Source organism: Grammomys surdaster, unplaced genomic scaffold (genome assembly GCF_004785775.1).
Source record: "Grammomys surdaster isolate TR1022 unplaced genomic scaffold, NIH_TR_1.0 214, whole genome shotgun sequence".
In the NCBI taxonomy this organism is placed as follows: domain Eukaryota; kingdom Metazoa; phylum Chordata; class Mammalia; order Rodentia; family Muridae; genus Grammomys; species Grammomys surdaster.
Genome location: NW_021604659.1, coordinates 452,338 through 473,177, shown reverse-complemented (window position 1 = coordinate 473,177; position 20,840 = coordinate 452,338). Strand labels below are relative to the sequence as shown.

At 41.0% G+C, this 20,840-nt stretch overlaps 1 protein-coding gene across 1 annotated transcript in view; it reads right to left on the bottom strand.

Moving 5' to 3' along the window:
- Mki67 (marker of proliferation Ki-67) overlaps nucleotides 1–20,145 on the bottom strand; it is a 26,720-nt gene extending 6,575 nt beyond the window's left edge. The window contains 12 exon segments of the mRNA XM_028772536.1: nucleotides 3–1,376; nucleotides 2,222–2,377; nucleotides 4,442–4,613; nucleotides 4,711–4,829; nucleotides 4,916–5,177; nucleotides 5,972–6,147; nucleotides 7,744–8,706; nucleotides 9,109–9,154; nucleotides 12,050–12,116; nucleotides 14,697–14,812; nucleotides 14,901–14,979; nucleotides 20,053–20,145. Of these exon segments, the coding sequence (XP_028628369.1) occupies nucleotides 3–1,376; nucleotides 2,222–2,377; nucleotides 4,442–4,613; nucleotides 4,711–4,829; nucleotides 4,916–5,177; nucleotides 5,972–6,147; nucleotides 7,744–8,706; nucleotides 9,109–9,154; nucleotides 12,050–12,116; nucleotides 14,697–14,812; nucleotides 14,901–14,979; nucleotides 20,053–20,144 (3,622 nt within the window). The 5' untranslated portion in view covers nucleotide 20,145.
- Between the last annotated feature and the right edge of the window lie 695 nt (nucleotides 20,146–20,840).

The following is a 20,840-nucleotide window of genomic DNA, read 5'->3' as shown; positions in this document are numbered from 1 at the left end:
GCCATTCAGGTCTTCTAGGGGCTGAGCTCTGATCTTAGGTGTCCGTGACCTTCTCTTACTCCCTGCTGAGTTCTCTGCAAAGTCTAGTTTCTGCTTTGGAGTTTTCATGTCATTTTCTTCCTGCACTGGTGCTGGTGTGCTTACAGCTCTGCCTGGTGATTTTGTTTTTTTCCCAAGAGTTGAAGGCTCTTCTCTCACATCTGCTTTCCTGAGAGCTATCTTGGAGAGTCTCTTTGTGCTTGCTGGGGTTCTTACTGGTTCTGTGTGTGGAGATTTGCGGGGCATTTTTGTGATTTTGTCACCAAGAACTGGTGATAGAAAGAGTTCCTGGAAACCAGTCAGGTCTTCCAAGGACTGAGCCTTTTCCTTAGCTCTTTGTAAAGCCTTCTTGCTTCCAGTTATTGTTGGGGCCAGCATTTCATTTTTAGATTGCTTCAAAGCTTTGATATCCCCTTGCTCAAGTTTTAGGACTTTGAGAGTATGCCTGTTTTCCCCTGACATATGTATAAGCTTTGACAGAGCAGACAGTTTTTCCTTTGTGCCTACTTTCTTCCCAGATGTGCTGGTCCGTGGCTTTGTGCTTGTTTTGATGTTCTCTGCTGTAGGTTGAGGGGATTTGCAAGGGACTTTAGTTTTATCATCACCTATGAGTTCATCTTTGCAGTTTGGTGTTTCAAAGTGCTCCTTGACATGAGCTGGGCCTTCTAGAGGTTGTGAGGCTTTGCCAGGGGTCTTTGACCAGCGCTTCTCTCTGGTTGCATATACCACTATGTTCTCTTTTTGTTTTATGATTCCTTGATCATCACTTATTGATGTCTTTTGCATGTGCATGGACTCCTCTAGGTTTTGTATGGTTCCTTGTTCTTGACTAAGTAGTTCCTCAGCACGGTCTGCTGTTTGGGTGACCATCTGACTTCCTATTAAGTCTTCTGTTGGCTTCTGCTTCCTGGCACTTGATCTCCTAGCTGATGTCTTTTCTGAACATTCACTTAATTCACCATTTTCCTTGCATCTTTGTGAAGAGTTTTCACTGTCCTGCACCTGTTGATCCACTTCTTGTCCTTGAAATGTCTTCCTTAAATTTCTTCCTGTGATGCTCTCAGCAAGGACTGTTTCTGTTTTTTCATTCATACTTTCTACAAGGGTATGTCTGAGCTCTCTAGATCTCCTTAACTTGCTCATACTCGATGCAGTCTTCAGAGGATCTGTCTCAGAGACTGGAGTCTTCTTCTCAAGGTAAATAATGTTATGGACATCCTTAGGAGTTTCCACTGTGTTTTCATGTTTGATGCTCCGCCGTCTTAAGGTAGGACTTGCAGAATATCTATCAGATTGTTGCTTTACTACATTCTGAGTACTGGAAAGCATTTTTTCTCCTATAAGAAAAAATATATATACATAAAAGATGTATCATCTTCACCACCTAATACCAGCTTTGTACTTTATCTTTAGGAAGTATATAAGAACCAATAATTTAGCTTCTTTTCTACCAAGCAGTTACTAGATAATCTCAACCTTGTCCTATTTATAATCTATTAAATATAATGTTATTTGGTAACAGAGAAGAGCCATTGTGAAGTATCCTTAAGAAGGGTATTCTAAATCCTGCCAAGACGTATGACATGGACCTGAATACAGGCAATTTTTGTTTGAAACAGTCAAAACATGTATTATCTTGATTCACCAATGAAGTAATAGATTCTACTGTGCATGTTTACAGTCCAAATCAAATTCTGTATGTAAGCAACTTGTGATCTTCCTACCTCCACTGGCCAAGTTCTGGGATTAAAGCCATTTATCACCATACACGGTTTTTCCCATGCTATAGGCTTAACCCAGAGTTTACTGAATGCCAGCCAAGCACTCTACCAATCGGGTTACATCTCTATCTTTGCAATAATTTTTATTTTGTATAATCTATATAGAAATATGGCAGGACAGGTATACTGTTTGTGCCTCCATCCTCTTATAGCAAAGAAGCTAAAGCATACAGATATCATTTAGACTTACTATGTGAACAATACTTCCTACCAAGCTAGGTCAATGATTAACGTTTAGAAAAATTGCAAAGACTGCTTGAAAACAGAACAGAGAAGGTGGAAATGGCATTTCACCAGGAAAAGCTACTGTAGAGAAGAAATCCAGTATTGTCTATGAAGAAAAAGGCAATCTTTGCATCTCCATTCCAAAGTTTAACAGTGGAAAAGACAAATAAACCAACCTAAAATCTCTGAGGTGATGGGCAGGGGTGTGTCTCCTGAATTAGTTACTTGCAACTGTCTTTCAGACAAATTCTCTAAATTGGAAAGAATGGAGCCCATGTCACTCATCTGCGGCTGCTTCTCCTTCACTGGAGTCTTGAACATCTCAGTCAGTCCTGATAAGGAGAAACACTGGAAACATGACTTACATTGTCTCATCCCTCATGCAAAACAATGTAAACAACAAAGAAGCTTTCAGATTCCAGGTTTGCACCATCTCCCTAAAATGCTGATTTTTGTTAATATGCTCCTAAAAAATTAAAATTAAAATAACAACAACAACAACACATATAGCCAACTTCTCTAACCCTCTCCTATAGGAAAGGAAACCCAGTGATTTAGTTGACCTCTGCAGCTTTCTAAACTGGTTTCCAAAAATAAGCCCCGGGAAGAGGACAAAAGTTAGGCATTAATACTCCTCGGAGTATTAATAGCTGGGAATCCATGACCCAGGCCCTTGTTATGCCCTCCAGAAGTCCTAGGTTTCTCATATCTAAATCCTAAGTACAAGTAATGTTTCTACAGTTTAGAATACTGACAGAACACTGACCATTTTCAGTCCTATCAAGAACACACACACACACTTTAATCTAAGTATCATCCCTCCCTACTCACTTTAACATCAAAAAGGCAGTAGTGACATAGCTCCATATGGGTAACTAAGCTTCCTGAAAAGCTCACGTGTCATGCTTCTCTCTGGCTGGCTCCAGAAAATGAGAATCTGAGCTGGCATTCACCACAGAATGGGTCTGAGAACTGTTGAAGTGTCTATTTGCATTAGTCTGTTCAAAAAGCCTCCTTCTTCCATAGCCTTCTGGGCCTTACTTACTTACTTGAAATATCAGGGTTTACCTTCTAATGTTTTAGAATGGAAGCTGTCAGGTCAGGCATGGTAGCCCTAAGAAAGTAAGAGCAGGCAGATCTCTTTATGTTTTAAGTTAACCTGAATAGGAAGACTATCTCAAGAAAAAAAAGGTGGAGATAGTGGGTGGAGGCGTGGGGAGGGGGAAGCTGCCTACACCAAGAGATGAGAATTGTCTAAATTCAAGAAGAAGTGTAGAAGGAACACTCAAGACAATTCACTGTCTCAGGTACCGCATATTTAAAATCTCACTTCTCTTTAAGAGTTCTTGAATTATAATACAAATATATCATCCTCAATTTATAATCACATACATATACTTGATTCTTTTTTTAAATATTTTGTTATTTTTATTAAGATAAATGAATTGATCCAAAATGCTGTTCTTTTAGGGGCTATTTCATAAGCATTATACACTGAGGTATTTGGTCATTTTCTTTCTTTTTTTAAAAATATTTATTATTATGCATAAGTACACCACCATTGCTCTCTTCAGACACACCAGAAGAGAGCCCCAGACCCCATTACAGATGGTTGTGAGCCACCATGTGGTTGCTGGGAATTGAACTCAGGACTTCTGGAAGAGCAGTCAGTGCTCTTAATCGCTGAGCCATCTCTCCATCCCATTTGGTCACTTTCAATTCCCAATCAGCAATAAATAAAAATAAGATCCTACCTACTCAGTTCAAATTGTAATTCTCCTCCAGAAACTATGACATATTGAAAAACATGAAACAAATCTGCTTTCTTGAGAGTAAGTCTTAGCCAGCCAGTCACACCTATACTGATACTCAAGACAATGAAAACAGTTCAATTATCAATAGCTCAGAAAAACCTTTCTTATATGGCATCCTCTCAGCAAGCAGTTAAGCTCACTAGAAAGTGAATCTTGGAGAAGCATTAATACTGCTCTAAATTAACTTATTCCCTGGGATCAGCCATCAGTGCAACTCCTCCAAAATGATAGTAACATCCGACCGTCCTCACACCACCATGCACCTTTCCATTTTCTGTACACACACAGCTCACCAGAGGCTATGCATTTGAGATTTCCATCCCTGCTTCCTATAACACACAAATCCCCCAAATTGACTAAGACCTGTCCTTGACTCCCAACCAACTTCACCTTTGAATATTATGACAGCAGAAAGCTGGTGTGATAGATTATTCTGTAGCCACTCACTGCTACCGGGCTCCCAGGTGGAGTTCTAAGGTTTTAAGAGGGCGCAAGAGAAGGAGGCAACAAGTATCAAGGAAGTCACAAACAGATCAAGAAGGCTGTGACTACAGGCCTTCTTGTAAATGAAACTACATTTACCTGACAGATCTTCACTGAAGTCTATTTTTCGGTTTAGCATCAAGTTGTTCAGCATTTTATAGGGTCGGGCAGGAATGCTTACTTTTTCAATCTGCGCTCTCCCTACCACAATGGTGCAGGGCGAGTTTGCATGGCCTGTAGAAAACTGATTGTGAAGGTTGCTTGTGGGTTTCTGCAGACAAAAGCAAGACAGATAAAATATCACAGCATGAATAATACATGCCTAAGACAACTGAAAATAAAAGCAGTGCATTGCTGAAGCTCTATACCTTTGGAGTACTGGGTCTTCTTTGTCTTTTGCTCGCCTGCTTTTGAGGGACATGTTTCACAACTTTCATTTGTGTTTGTTTCACGCCAAGTTTTACAACATCGGCCCATGATTTTGCAACTGTCAAAAGGAAAAGATGGTGAACTTTACAAAACCCAGCATAAGAAAGTAGAATTTGAACTCTTTCTGCCCAATACAGCACTAACCAATCAGGTTGGCTTCAGAAGCACCACTCCTTCTTTTGGAGCAAATCATCTGTAAAATACCATGCTGACTTCGGCTGATGGATGTTCTCTTCGCAGGCAGGTTGCCACTCTTCCTGCCTCCTTTCTTGGGAATGTCTGTCTCATTTAAGAATTTGCTTCCACTGGAAGCAAGTGAAGTCCTGCCTGATCTGAGTCTTTGATCATTTGTCCTCGGTGGAGTTACTCCAGGAGACTCTTGTTTCCCTGAAGTCTGAGGCCGTTCCTAACAAGACAGAGTCATTTATGAAAATCCTGACCAAGGAGGTTAACATCTTTGTAATGTCTATTGAAAACCTTTACAACCAACCATGTAGCTTTTAAATCCTGAAGCACAATTGGCTCTGTCTTTCAAGGATAAGAAAGGAGTCAATTTCTCTATTCATTTAAGCAGAGGAAGGGAACATATGCACTATGGAGTCTATTTCTGGTGGAAACAGGGACACTACTCAGTGAAAGAAGGCATTCCGATTTCAGCTCAGCCAACACCAGCCCTGGGGTGAGCCTGGAGGTGGGACAAGGTAGGAAAGTGTTAGGTGTGCCTCCAAGTCTTTTAGGTATTAAAAGAATAAAGCTGTCCAGGGCTCATGTAGGAAACTGAATTATTCGGCCATACCAAAGAAAAGCAACAGAATGGTGATGGAGGGCTAAAGGCAGCAGAGAGATGTTTTACTGAAGATCTTCCTTCCCACAACCTCAATGCCCTTGTACTCCCCTAAAAAACAAAGCAATCCTTGTGGTCACATATGCTGCTGTCTTCAGATTTTTTTAAATAATGCCAGTGTGTCTCAGAGAGTCATTTGGCCCTGTGTATGTCAGGATCTTCTTCTTCAAAGGGAAAGTGCCCAGCACCCTGCCTCACCTCCCAGAACTACCTGAGACCCCATATGGTTGTTATTGGGCATGAAACAAGTGGTAGAGAAATAAATTTCAATTACTTTTTCCCTCTGTCTGGTTTGGGATGGAATGGACCATCTGTGAAATATGAGGTACAAACACAATGCTGACTATCCAACTAACCTTGATGATTTTCTTCAGGACAGCTGGGCTGTGCGAGCCAAGAGACTTCCTCTTGGTTGGTGTTTCTCCTCTTTTAAGTGGTGTATTAGGAGGCAAGTTTTCATCAAATAATTCAGGTCTTAGATGACCACCAAAGGATACACGTCTTCTCTTCAAAGGCATTCCCTCATTCTTGTCTGAAGTAAGGAATGCAAACACATGAAAAGAGCAAGGTGAACGCCAGGCCGGGACTTAGGATTTATTTCAAAATAGTATAAAAAAGTAATGCATTGCAAAGGCGGCACTGAAACATGGCACCTTTATTCATAAAACTGAAGCTAGAGCAGTCTCATGACTTCCTAAAAGATCAAGAGAAACCAGATGCATTGCACGTCAACTGGAGAGAACGGAGGTTCTCCTTAAAACTGAAAATTGCATGTGATTAGCTTAAGAAATTCATCTGCCCACAGTAGCAGGTGTCATTCTCCAGCAGAGGAGGCAGAACATGAACAATGCCCTGAGGAGCTTGATAAAAGACACACATACATGGGCCAGACCCAGATCTGCCTTATGGGTAAACTATATGAGCAGGCAAAGTATCTTAGGTTGTGTTTGTGGGAAGTTCACGCAACCTAAACCCATTATACAACCTCCTGAATAGTCTATAGAAACTCCTTGTCCAGGACTGCATTCCATTATGAGGCACAAGCAAACACTGGCTGATGGTTACAAGTGTCACTGATAGATAACCACACCAATAGGTCGACAACAGAAGCTGTGCCTGATAATAAAGGTTATTTCCACCAGAGCTCAGGAGCTTTCCTTTCTTTAAGCCAGCATGAAACAGTATGCAGGAAGATGTCAGGAGGCTGCTCACTACGTAGCCTTGGGTGGTCACTTCATGTTTGTAAAGAGATAAAGAGAAAGCTTTCCCTAGGTGGTGAGATGGCTCAGCAGGTAAAGGTGCTTTGCTGCCAAGCCTAAGGACCTGAGGTCAATCCCTGGAACCAAGATGGTACATGGTGGAAGGAGAGAATTGACCCCTACAAGTTGTCCACAGACTCCTACATGAGCACCATGGCACATTCTTATGTTCCCTTTCCCTCATATACAAAAATAAGTAAATGTAGTAAAAATTTTAAAAACAAAATGTCAATGCTTTGGAAGCATATAGAACTTTGATGGAATAGAAAACTGAGTCAAGTTCAGTGTCTGCAATAAAGTGCTAGTAAGAGACTGAGAGAAAGCCGGACAGTGATACCACACACCTTTAATCCCAGCACTTGGGAAGCAGAGGCCAGCCTGGTCTACAGAGTGAGTTCCAGGACAGCCAAGGCTACACAGAGAAACTCTTGTCTCGGGGGAGAAAAAAAAAAAGGAAAAAAATAAAAAAGGAGATACTGAGAACAGAGTTTGAACACCTATGAGCCTCTATGCTCAAGGATGGCTCAAAGGACTGACCATGATTCAGTCTCAAGAACCAATCCCACAAGATATAATTGGGATTCAGAACCAGATACTAAAAGAAAAGCTATTATGATTTAAATCCTTTATATTGTAAAATAAAAGTCACGTTTTCTTTTCCTTTAGTAGTTTCTATGATATGGTTCCCTCCTAAACTAGTTCTACCTCTATTACGCCTCTTTATAAATGGCAAAGTCTTCAGTACCCATATATCAGATAAAGCTTGCCTTTTACTGTATCAGAGTACGTAGTGGGTTCTTTATTAACTCATAATACATAAGGTAGATAATAACCTATTAGGGAAAGTATATCTACATTAAATAACTTACTAATAGAATCACCAAAGTTGCTGATATCAACAGAACTAAGACCAGGTATCGAAGAGGAAGTCTGTTCGGCTGCTGTGGTCGGCTTCTCAGGCTTGCTGAAGGAATTCTTGGGACTTTTCTTTTCATCTGGAGCAAGGCCCTGAGTTAAAGAGAGCTGCTTTTGCGTCTCTGCAGATGCAGCCTCTACCTTTGCAGGAGTACGTTTTCTCTTTTTGGAAGAGGCATTTTTTGGTGTATCAGCAGGGCTGGCAACATCTCCAACTTTCACCGAAATTTGGTTTCTAGTTACCAGTTTCCCAGGAGTGACTATTTTATGAACTGCCTGGGCACTTTCATTTTCATCCAGATTCACAGAATTTCTTCTGCCTGTAACACGAGAGTCTTCATCCTTAAGTTGCTGTGAATTCCGCACAGGAGTCTTCATTTTAGCTGCCTCTGTGGAAGTCTGAACAGGCCCCATACCACCGCCCCATCTCTCCATCGAGATCTTTCCTACTTTGGGTGAAGAGGCTGCTGTAACAGGGGTGCTTCCACTGGACTTTGGTCTTGCCTTGCATGATACCAACAGCTGTGTCTCCCACGATTCTTCTGTTGCACGGTCAGATTGGGGTTCTGATTTTCTACGAGATTTCTGTGATTTTACATCCATCTCTTCCTTCATTGATTGGTAAAGTTTCTCAAAGGGAGATTCATTTTTGTTGCTATTGCTAAGCTTTTGTGCAGGAGAAGACTTCAGTTCCCTGTAACTGCTCCCTGTAGCCCTGGACTTCTTAAAGAGATCCCCAGAAGTGGGCTCTCCTATGTTTCTGGGATTGTGCCATTCTACATGACCTGATGAATCTTGGGTAAAACTGTCCTTTGAACCATCTGAGGCAGGACTATCTGCAGAGAGGCCCTTGGCATGCACAAAAGATCTTCTTGAAGTGGTCGTTTTTGAAGCTTTGGTATCTTGACCTTTCCCACCTTGGCAATAAATATAAAATAAGAAACAGAAGTTCAACATTTTCTCAGTGATTTAAAATTTCTAGAACCCAGTACCATATTTTAAATTGCCTTGTGTCCTAGCTTTTCATTTAGTCCATAAATTAATTCCTTACACTTGTCTTATGCTATTTCCATCTTGAATAAGGGGCATTAGCTTTGAATAACCAATGATGTAATGTATTCCAGACAGCGCAAGTTAACTGGGCAACTAAAACAACAAGCGCCCAGCTCTCTGCTTTGGTTTGGTATTTAAATGGAACCACTCTCTTAGGAGTTTGGGAGACCAGGAATTTTATGTCTGCATCCCCATGATCCCACCCTTGCCACTGTCATAGCAATCTGATGCTGAGAGTACCAGAACAGAACACAACCAATACCAACCAGAGTCAGCAGAGAAGCTCTCTCTTGAGGCTCGCCATGCTGGTTCCTATACATTAAAAGATAAGAACAGGAATTTAAGTGCCTTTTTTTAGTGTGGTCATTCTTAAACAATGAAAACTTTTCATTAATTACATTCTTTGTCAAACTGCTTCTTTATGACATTTAGAAGCTTAAAATACAGCCAAGTGACTTGAAAGCTAGGTCATGACCTCAGCACTTCTTAGCTGACATAGAGCTTTCTTTTCTTTAAGGTTTATTTTTCTTTTTATGTATATGTATCTAGGCACATTTATGTGGGTACCTCCAGGTGGTTGTGAACTGCCCAGTGTGCCAGGAACTGAACTTGAGTCCTCTAGAAGAGTAGCAAACTTTTTTTTTTTTTTTTTAAGATTTTAAATGAGTACACTGAAGCTATCTTCAGACACATCAGAAGAGGGCATCAGATCCTCATTACAGATGGTTGTGAGCCACCATATTATTGGGAATTGAAGTCAGGACCTCTGGAAAAGCAGTCAGTGCTCTTAACCACTGAGCCATCTCTCCAGCCCCTGTCTCCCAGTAACTTTTCTAGATCTTCTTTATCTTCTAACATCATATGAAGGGAGAAGCAAAGTTAAAATTAAGTTACTCCATCTGTTAACTCACCACAGGCATAAACCATAGATGCTCTAAGTTTCACCAGAAATGGATGCAGGATGTGCTAAGCCACAGTTTCACTAGCATCTGTGCTCTCATCCCTAGCACATATCTGTTGTGTAGCAGAGAGCCAGGAAGTTAAGACACAAAGGGCAGCACATCCATGTGCACTATAACTTCAGAGCCGGATATCAAACTCAACACTTTCTAAACCAACAGACAGTGCCTACATATTCGGGAATATAGAACTATTCTGGAGGTGAAGAACACGTTTGTGTGTGCTGTAAACAAAATTGATGTTGAGTATCTTTCTCAGATGCTTATCATCTTTTTTATAGGGACCAGGAACTAACTGAACCTGAACTTCACCAATCTGGCTAGATTAGCTGGCCAGCAAACACGAGGAATTCTCCTTCTCTGCCTTCTCAGTGACAGGGATTATAGGTATATGCTATCATACCCAGCTTTTTTTTACATGAGTTCTAGGGGATCAAACTCAGGTGCACATGCTTATAGAAAAAGCATTTTATATAGAGCTATCTTCCAAGTTCTGTAATTTTTACATGATTATATTAAAGAGGCATGAAATTCTATCACACTATTTGTATTGAATTTTAATGCTTAATTTTATTACAGACTAGTAACCAAATAGTTTATCAACTATTAAGTTGTACTTGTCTACTGTCCTGGCCCATTCTGCCCCACGTTTGGGGGCCACTATGTCCCTGCTCAAGCTGCTGCTTGGGTCCACGGGTCAGGGTCTAGCAAGAGAGAGAGTGGGGATGGAGGGGCAAGAGATTTGAAGAGATTTGGAGACAAGACAGAGAGTCTGTTCAAGTCTTGTTTATTGAAAGGAAATCCTGGGTATATATAAGCACAAGCAGGGGAACACAGCTAAAGACACTTTACCATGTGCACTTTGCAGCTGGGGGCACTAAACAGCAAAACAAGATATGTGAGCAAAACAAGATGTTTATCAGAGTGTGCTCAGCTGTTGTGGGCTGCTGAAAACAAGTCTTTTGTCAGGGTATATGGCTCGAGATGGCTGCAAAGATGATAGCCGCTTTCAGCTAGGAGTCAGCTCCCAACAGTCTACCTCACAGATCTACTATCTGTAATTTTACTTTCTTATACCTATTTACAAGTTGAATGGTGACTGATGGGTCACCTCAAAAATAGCTTCCACCAGATGTCAATGAGCATTGGGCTCGACTAAGGAAGAAGCCATATTTACCATGGATATTAATATTTAAATATTTAAATCTTGAAGGAAGAGTGCCTGTTGCTAAATGTAGGTGAACCCTAAAGCTCCTAATCCAAGGGACTGCAGTTACTTCATGGTACATGCTTGACTAGCATTCTAAAAGGAACGACAAAGACTCTTAAGACTTACCCTAAAGCTACTGAATCTCACCACGTCTCTAATCTTGTGTCCAGAATTGCGCTTCCGTAAAGGATACCAGTGGCAGTAATCTTGCTGATACTGTCAAGTGACAGGATTCCCTCACGTGACAAGCACTAGCCTCTTAACTAGATTTCTTAGCTAGGAAGCTTCTTCAGCACTCAGTTTTCACAGTGTAATTATGGACAGGAACAAGGAGTAGGGGACAAAATGACTCATCAGATACCTCCAACTTTTATTTCTCTTAGGTCTCAAACCTGGGACAAAGGCTAACTGAGGTACCCATTAACATAAAGTGAAAGATGGCTGTCACACACTCCTAACACGCCTCTACCTGTTACAGGGCCTCCTGGCTGGCATGCTCTCCCCCGAGTTCCTCTGGCCCTTATATAACTCAACCATTTTGGCTATGTCAGTCTCTTAACCCAGGTTGTCCCTCTTGGTCAGTGGCTCCTCTCCTCTCTCCCACAAATGCCCCAGCTCAGGGCCATGTTCACTTGTACTTTCCTCGATGCCTGTCTCTGCCTATGTTCTCTTTCCAATCTATAATAAACCTTCTCCACCACATCTAGCAGTCATGCCCTTCCTTTTTTTATTTTTCATACAGTTTCTATACATTCAGACTATTTGAACATAGGCTTGTAAGATCACAACACAGTAGAGTATAAGACCAAGTTAGCACTCTGTTTTTTAACAGCAAAAAGAAAAAAAATATGGTTTTGGGTTACTTTATTGTGCTCACTATCAAGTTATTCCCTTATCTTGTTACTTACATTTTTATGCTATAATCAGAAAGCCATTCTTGGTCACCAATTGAAAAGTGAGACTTCACTTGTTAAAACATATAAATGAGTTCCCATCATAACACAAGAGTCAAGGTCAAACCTGAGCATTTCCCCTCACCTTTCCAAGTGACTTTCCTGGAAATTCTGTTGACCTGCTTCCATCCTCATGACTTCCATCTTCAAACCTACAGTGCAGAGAGTCAGGTGAAGAATGTGAACATCTAGATTCAAGTGTTATAGATACAAACCCTGAAATAAACTCTAGGCTTTGGTCAGAATATTAGCTTGCACAAAGAAAAGTTTTTAATTCTAAAACCTTATATAAATGGAAAATTACAAAGTTATGTTCCAGAATTATGATCACTGTTTCTTCACTCTCCCTAGAGGACAGGCACATCCTAAGAAGATGGCACTAAGATCATGATAGACCATGGTGATCAATTCAGAGCTGAAATCCTTTACTGTGTACAACAGAAACTTTGGTACCTCAGTGAAGTGGCTTAATTTGAATTTACATGCTGTATATGTAAGATCTGAAGCCAGGTAGCAGCTGAAACCCTTCTCCAAGCTATCACAGTGCTTAACTGAGTCTCTTTTAAAGAGTCTAGTCAATAAAAATGCCCCTTCAAGTTGTCCACAAAGTTCATTTTATAAGGACTTAAAAGATATTGTATCAAAAAAAAAAAAAGTCTATTTAAAGTTAAGCCACTCAACAGCAGGTTCCTAGACACAACAAAAAGCCTTAAGAAGTATAAAGAGTTGAAAGGAAGGAGGCAAAAAGGTTATACTATATAAGCATAACGAATTATGTTTTATATTTATCATCCAAAGGAATCACTAAGGCAAAAGATGTGACTAAAAGTAAGAGATATTTCAAATGACAAAGAATTCTGTGCATAATTTATACCCAGGAGTCCACAATATGCCAGGGTATAGCATCAAAAAATATAAAACAAAAAGTGATAGGGAAAATAAATTAATATTTAAAAAATAAACAAATCCTCAATGGGTGATTTCAATATATCTCTTAAACTATTAAACAGGGAAATAATAAAATAATTATTAAGAATAGAGAATTTAACAGTTCTACAGGTAGAACACTGTATTTGGTAGTTGTAGAACACCAATTTCAAATACAGGAAATGGGGGAGGGCATCTGATCACAAAAAAAGTCTTGACAGATTTCTACTAGAAATCAAATTCTTAATCAAGAATGAATAAATTGTGAATATTTACATGTTTCTGTATATACTGTGCTATGTTAATGAAACACCTATACTGTGACAAGAAACAAGCCAAAGACACCAAACATGCTATAAACCACACACACAAGAACATTAGTCAGACACAAACACACAAAGTTTTATGCTAACTATAGTGTTTAGAGGCCCACATGTAGGCATAAGGTTTCTGTGCCTTGTGTAAAGATTATCCTTGTATTATGCCAATGCTGATTTCTGTGCCCCCATTTCTGGTTGCAAACCTTATTCCAAAAATCTCCTGTCTCTATATTGTGTAAGCAATGCTCCCCAATTATTCCCCAGTCAGTCAACAAAGCTAGCTGATCAGCCAGTGATTGAGAAGGGGAGAGAACGGGGTTGGACTTCCATCTAGCCAGGGGAGAAGAGAAGGAAGAAAGAGAGAAAGGGGGTGGGGGTGGGGGAGAGAGAGAGAAGAGAAAAGAGAGAGAAGAGAGGCGAAAGTAAGGGACAGGTGAAGATTAGGCAACCTGAGAGGCCAAGAGACACCATGAGAAACACCTAGAACCCAGAGAAGTCAAATCAGTACTAAAATACAAATATCACAGAGATTTTGACTGGGTGGTAGCCAGATTAGCACAGAGGATTAAAATAGAATAACATTGCTCAGTTGTTATGCCCTTAAAGAAGTTAAATAAATATAGTAGTCCAGTCTCTGTTATTTGGGAGCTAGCTGGGTTAAAAGAAAAACACAGCAACGCACTTATTAAAATGCCACTGTTAACACCAGCAAACAGGTAGCAAGACTCCAAAGACACCTCTCTGTTACAGCCACCATGGTGGCTTACTAAGAGAAAAGTTGTGATTAGAGAGAACACACACACACAAAGGTATAGAAGTCTCCCTTGTGACTTAGCTGTGGTGTATTAGTCAGCTAGGAGTCCCACAATTAAAACACAGACGGAGTACCTTAAGCAACAGAAATTTGCTGCTCACAGTTCTGGCTGAAGTCCAAGGCATCTGTAGGCTCCTCTGGGCTTCCTGGACTGGCAGCCCTCTTCCTGCCTCTTCACAGCGCTTCCCCTCAGTGCACTTGCTCCCCTGTATGCTAATCTTTCCTTATTATAATGACATCAGTCCTAGGTTAGGACACAGCCCAATTGCCTCAGTTTAACAAAATTGTTCTTTAAGGGCCAAACATACTCTTTAAGGGACTAAGAGCTAGGAACTTTAAGATGTGCCATCAACACTGGAAAAGCAAAGATAGGAAGGCACTGGGCTTGGGTGTCTAGCCAATCTAGCCTACTTGGTGAATCCTAGGCCAGTTACAGACCCTGTTTCAAAGAGGGAAAACCTAACCCAAATCCTGAGGTTGTCCTCTAGTCTCCACAGGCACAGGTCAGGCACCTGCATGTACACACACACACACACACACACACACACACACACACACACCCTGTGAGACATTTCCAACATCCATCAACACCAAAGAGGATCAACGATGGTACTAGTTTGTGATTAAAGAAAGCACTGTATTCAGAATTCATCCAGGTAGTTTTCACTCACCTAAAGGAGCGGTCAATGATTGTTATTATGTCTCCATGTCTCAGATGCACAGGCTCATCTATAGCAGCCCCATTTACTTGCGTTGGATTGGTGGAACTGAAATTATATAATACTGCCTACAAGGAGAGAGGAGAGGCAAACACTAAGGACTTGCTTCAAGTCACCTTCAAAAGATTTAAGAGTTGATTTCCAAAGCCAACTTACCTCTTTCTCTTTGACTTCAATTTTGCAATGTTTTTTTGACACTACAGGCAGCTGGATACGAATGTCACACTCAATACTCCTTAATACAAAAAAAGAAAGGGTTTTTATGATATGAGGGTATGCAACTAAAAAGAAGAAACCCTCAAATTTTTGAAATATTAACAGAACTTGACTAGTATGTTTAGACTATAAGTGTAACAACCCAAGGTATGAAAAGATCATGGGCAGTGCAAACAATGTTCACAAGTACTGTCTAAGAAGCCATAAAAGATTACTGAAACTTCTAGTACTTCGGAAAAATTATATTAGAAAATACTAGAACACACAATTACTGTACATATAAGTAGTTAGAATTACAAGACACAAATAAAAGAGAACTTTCTATCATTTTAGGAGAACTTTGTAATGTATTTATAACAATATGGGCGTTTAAGGACACAGGAAGGTACTAGTATAACATGTGTTGTGGGTAATCAATGTGTCAGTTTCTTCACACACAAAAGGTCTATACCGGCACCTGTACTGCTATTTAGTTATAGTTGTATATGTCACCTGAGTATGTGGCACACAGTTAATCCATGTGAGTTTTTAAATCTGTTGTTTTAAAAATCACACCAAATTGACAAACTCAGATGTCCTCACAATACACTGAACCACAAACAATATCTAGATTAGAATGTCTTTCTAGAAAGCTAGCATTATGGTAGCACAGCACAGAAGGGACAATTCTAACTCAGCCACAAACCAGGAGTTTCACTGATAGCACCATTGTGATTTCAAAAAACCAGAACCTACTCTATATACTGGCTGCTTTCCTATGAACATCGAGAGTCTAAGGATACCTCTTACAATAAATACCACACAACCAAATGCAAATTGTTTAAAATGTTTAAAATTTGTTAAAAGTATATTTAAGTAATATTACTGAGTAATCAAAATGAATGACACTCATGACAATATTTACTTCTTTTAAACAACAGAAGCTATAGAAAGTTCTTTACTCTTCCAATTTCTATCTGCGCCCGGAGCTGATTCTGAGCACAACGCTCTATACCCAAATACCACTGGGAGAGAGCTGGTCTCCCAGGAATGCCAACACACCTGTGAGCAGAGGTAAGACCACCACTTCTGCTCAAATTCCTGGCCCAAGAGGGACCCGCCCAGAGCCATCAGGAAACAGGAACCAAGGAACAGCAGGGGACAGGATCATTCTCGTTTTCGTCTGCACCCCAGAGCTGAACATAGGCTTGCAGGAGGGACAAGCCACAGTCAGAGACAGCAAGACCAGCTAACACCAGAGATAACCAGATGGTGAGAGGCAAGGGCAAGAACATAAGCAACAGAAACCAAGGCTACTTGGCATCATCAGAACCCAGTTCTCCCACCACAGCGAGCCCTGGATACCCCAACACATCAGAAAAGCAAGACTCTGATTTAAAATCGTATTTCATGATGATAATAGAAGACTCTAAGAAAGACATAAATAACTCACTTAAAGAAATACAGGAGAACACAGGTAAACAGCTAGAAGCCCTTAAAGAAAAAACAGAAAAATTACTTAAAGAATTACAGGAAAACAGAACCAAACAGATGAAGGAATTGAACAAAACCATCCAGGATCTAAAAATGGAAATAGAAACAATAAAGTAACCACAAAGGGAGACTATCCTGGAGATAGAAAACCTAGGAAAGAGATCAGGAGTCATAGATGCAAACATCACCAGCAGAATACAAGAGATAGAAGAGAGAATCTCAGCTGCAGAAGATACCATAGAAAACATTGACACAACAGTCAAAGAAAACGCAAAATGCAAAAAGCTCCTAACTCAAAACATCCAGGAAATCCAGGACACCATGAGAAGACAAAACCTAGGGATAGATAATAGGTTTAGAAGAGAGTAAAGATTCCCAACTTAAAGGGCCAGTAAGTATCTTCAACAAAAGTATAAAAGAAAACTTCCCTAACCTAAAGAAAGAGATGTCCATAAACATACAAGAGGCCTACAGAACTCCAAATAAATTGGACCAAAAAAAAAAAATTTCCTCCCATCACATAATAATCAAAACACCAAATGTACAAAACAAAGAATATTAAAAGCAGTAAGGGAAAAAGGTCAAGTAACATATAAAGGCAGACCTATCAAAATTACATCAGACTTCTCACCAGAGATTCTAAAAGCCAGAAGATCCTGGGCAGAAGACATACAGACCCTAAGAGAACACAAATGCCAGTCCAGGTTACTATACCTAGCAAAACTCTCAATTACCATAGATGGAGAAACCAAGATATTACATGACAAAAACAAATTTACACAATAACTTTCCACAAATCCAGCTCTACAAAGGATATTAGATAGAAAACTCCAACACAAAGAGGGAAACTACATCCTAGAAAGAGCAAGAAAGGAATGTTCTTTCAACAAACCTAAAAGAAGATAGCCACACAAGCATAAAAATAACAGGAAGCAATAATCGCTATTCCTTAATATCTCTTAATATCAGTAGACTCAATTCCCCAATAAAAAGACATAGAATAACAGACTGGATATGTAAACAGGACCCAGCATTTTGCTGTATACAGGAAATGCACCTCAGTGTCAAAGACAGACATTATCTCAGAGTAAAGTGCCAGAAAACAATTTTCCAAGCAAATGGTCCCAAGAAACAAGCTGGAGTAGCCATTCTAATAGCGAATAAAATCAACTTTCAACCAAAAGTTATCAAAAAGGATAGGAAGGACACTTCATACTCATCAAAGGAAAAATCTACCAAGATGAACTCTCAATTCTGAACATCTATGCCCCAAATGCAAGGGTACCCACATTCATAAAAGAAACCTTACTAAAGCTCAAAGCACACATTGCAGCTCACACAATAATAGTGGGAGACTTCAACACCCCACTCTCAGCAATGGACAGATCATGGAAACAGAAACTAAACAGAAAAAAAAATGAAACTAACAGAAGGTATGGACCAAATGGATTTAGCAAATATCTATAGAACATTTCATCCTAAAACAAAAGAATATACCTTCTTCTCAGCACCTCTCCAAAACTGACTGTATAATTGTTCCCCAAACAGGCCTCAACAGATACAAAAAGATTGAAATAATCCTATCAGATCACCACAGCCTAAGGCTGGTCTTCAATACCAACAAAAACAACAGAAAGCCTACATACACATGGAAGCTAAACAATGCCCTACTCAATGATAGGTCAAGAAAGAAATAAAGAAATTAAAGACTTTAGAATTTAATGAAAATGAAGGTACAACATACCCAAACTTATGGGACACAATGAAAGCAGTGCTAAGAGGAAAACTCAGCTCTGAGTGCCTCCAAAAAGAAACCGGATAGAGCATACACTACCAGCTTGACAACACACCTGAAAGCTCTAGAACAAAAAGAAGCAGACACACCAAAGGGGAGTAGATGGCAGGAAATAATCAAACTCAGGGCTAAAATCAACCAAGTAGAAGCAAAAAGAACTATACAACGAATCAACAAAACCAGGAGCTGGTTCTTTGAGAAAATCAACAAGATAGATAAATCCTTAGCCAGAATAATCAGAGGGCACAAAGACAGCACCCAAATTAACAAAATCAGAAATGAAAAGGGAGATATAACAACAGAAACTGAGGAAATTAAAAAAAAATCATCAGATCCTACTACAAAAGGCTATATTCAACAAAACTGAAAAATCTATATGAAATGGACAATTTTCTAGACAGATTCCAGGTGCCAAAGTTAAATCAGGATTAGGTAAAGCATCTAAACAGTCTCATAACCCCTAAAGAAATAGAAGCAGTCATTAAAAGTCTCCCAACCAAAAAAAGCCCAAGACCAGACGGTTTTAGTGCAGCATTCTATCAGACCTTCAAAGAAGACTTAATACCAATACTCTTCAAACTAGTCCACAAAATAGAAACAGAAGGAACACGATCTACTTCATTCTATAAAGCCAAAGTTACACTGCATATTCTCCCTTAGAGATGGAACAGTTTCTGTCTATCTGGAACTTGTCACAATTTCCTTTCATAGAGGACTTCAAAAGAGATTTTTTTTTTTTTTACTTCTATCATGTTTAATGTCCCAAATAGATTTTAAAAACTGGCTGAGTGCATATTACTTTTAACTTCAGAAGATACCATGTATATTAAGAGGCATTTTACTATTATAAATTATTTTGATGACTTAAAAAATGTCAATGCTGAGTTATATATTTTAAAGTAAATTGTATTAGTTTAAAGAAGAAAAGAAAGTTCCTTACTCTTATAACTTCCTTACTCTCAATAAAACAGATTTTGGGTATCAAAACACCAGGCAGAGATACCATATGTTAGAACCCAGTTTTACTAAGCAGAAAGATCACCACAATCCATACTTCATACAGAATGCCACAGACACTCTGTATCAGATAATTCCTCAACGCCCTGTCAAATACACCATGTCTCTGTCCTTACTCAGCAGTACTAGTGGCAGTATACCTCTCCCAGGATGACATTAAAATCTGTCACCAGACTTTGCCCAATGTCTGAAAACTACCATTCTTGCCTGACCTCCATCTTCCTACCAGACACTCACACACTGTCACACACTGTCAGGAACCATATGGCACCCTGGGGATGTAATCATTAACAAGGCAGCCCTTGCCTTGGAATTTAGTCTACTGGGAGACAAAAATCTAAAACTTAGTCACCAACCTGCATGGTGTTAGAAAAGACGAGCTTTCTTTAAAGCATCTTCTCAGAAAACATTTCAAACGCGGCAGAAAGAACCATGAGGGTCAAAGTTTGCAAAAGTGGCAATGCCAGCAGCCGCCTGGAAGGCCTCAGGGAAAATTGCCATCCGATTGACAGGGGGAGGGAGGGGAATGAGGATTCTCCCAGAGCCCCCGAGCAGAGATCGCCTATCTGATGTTTCCAGAAACATCCAGAGCCACAGCCGGCTGCCTGAAAACGGCAGTGAGGGAGCTAGGGAGCACCAACGTCAGCTTCGCGTCTACCAAGAGTAAAATCCCGATTACATTTGGGAAGCTGCCAATGCATTGAGTGTGACTTCCGAACAAGCTACAGGGACAGCCCTGTCGAACTCAAATGGCGGTAGGGCAGGGGGTCGCTGCCCGGGATCACCTCGACCCCTGCGCGCACTCACCTTCCAAACAGACAGGAGCTGAGGCTAAGCGGAAAGTGTGCGCCGTCCTCGCCGCTCCGCTTGATAGTGACCAGGCGAGCGGAGGACGCCATGGTCCGCAGGCCGTCAGTCCGGAGCCAGTGACTGCGGCCGAGGGCGGAGTAGCCTCTCGGTGAAGCTCGCAGTCCCCTCACCCGCTGGGCCGCTCCTCAGCTGGTCCAGTCAGCGGAAAGTTAGCTCTGCCTGCCGCTCACCGAGTGCAGCCCGCGTCAGAGCCCTTGGCTTCTCAGCCGCGGAGGACCGACCACGGCCACCCGCCGCCCGTCGCCCGCCGCCCGTCGCCCGCCGCCCCGTTCCGAGTGTCCGGAAGGCGGTTCCGCGCCAAGGCCGCTCTCCGCGCCCGCCCGATTCAAACGAAAACGGCGGTTCAAATTCTGCCGCTAAGTGCTCCGATTGGACCAGGCGGCCAGCCAGAGACCAATGGAAAGGGCGAAATAGGGCCAGGCTGGAAGCCAAGTGATGGGGCGGAGCCGGACAGGTGGGAGGGGCCAGACCGGTAGGCGGGGCCGGGCCAGGAGCTGGCCAGCGAAGCGGGACCCGAAGGGAGAAGCGATCCGGAAGGCGGACGGGGCGGGGCTGGTGGGCGGGCCGCCGCTCTGGTGGGCGGGGCAGAGGGTCCCAGCTTTTCAGCGTCAGGAAAACAGACAAGGCGATCTGTAAAAAGCTACCTGTAGGTTCTCTCTCCAGAAATCAAACACTGACAACGCTGCATCTTGCTCAGCGCTAGAAGCTTTATTTTTTAAAATTAA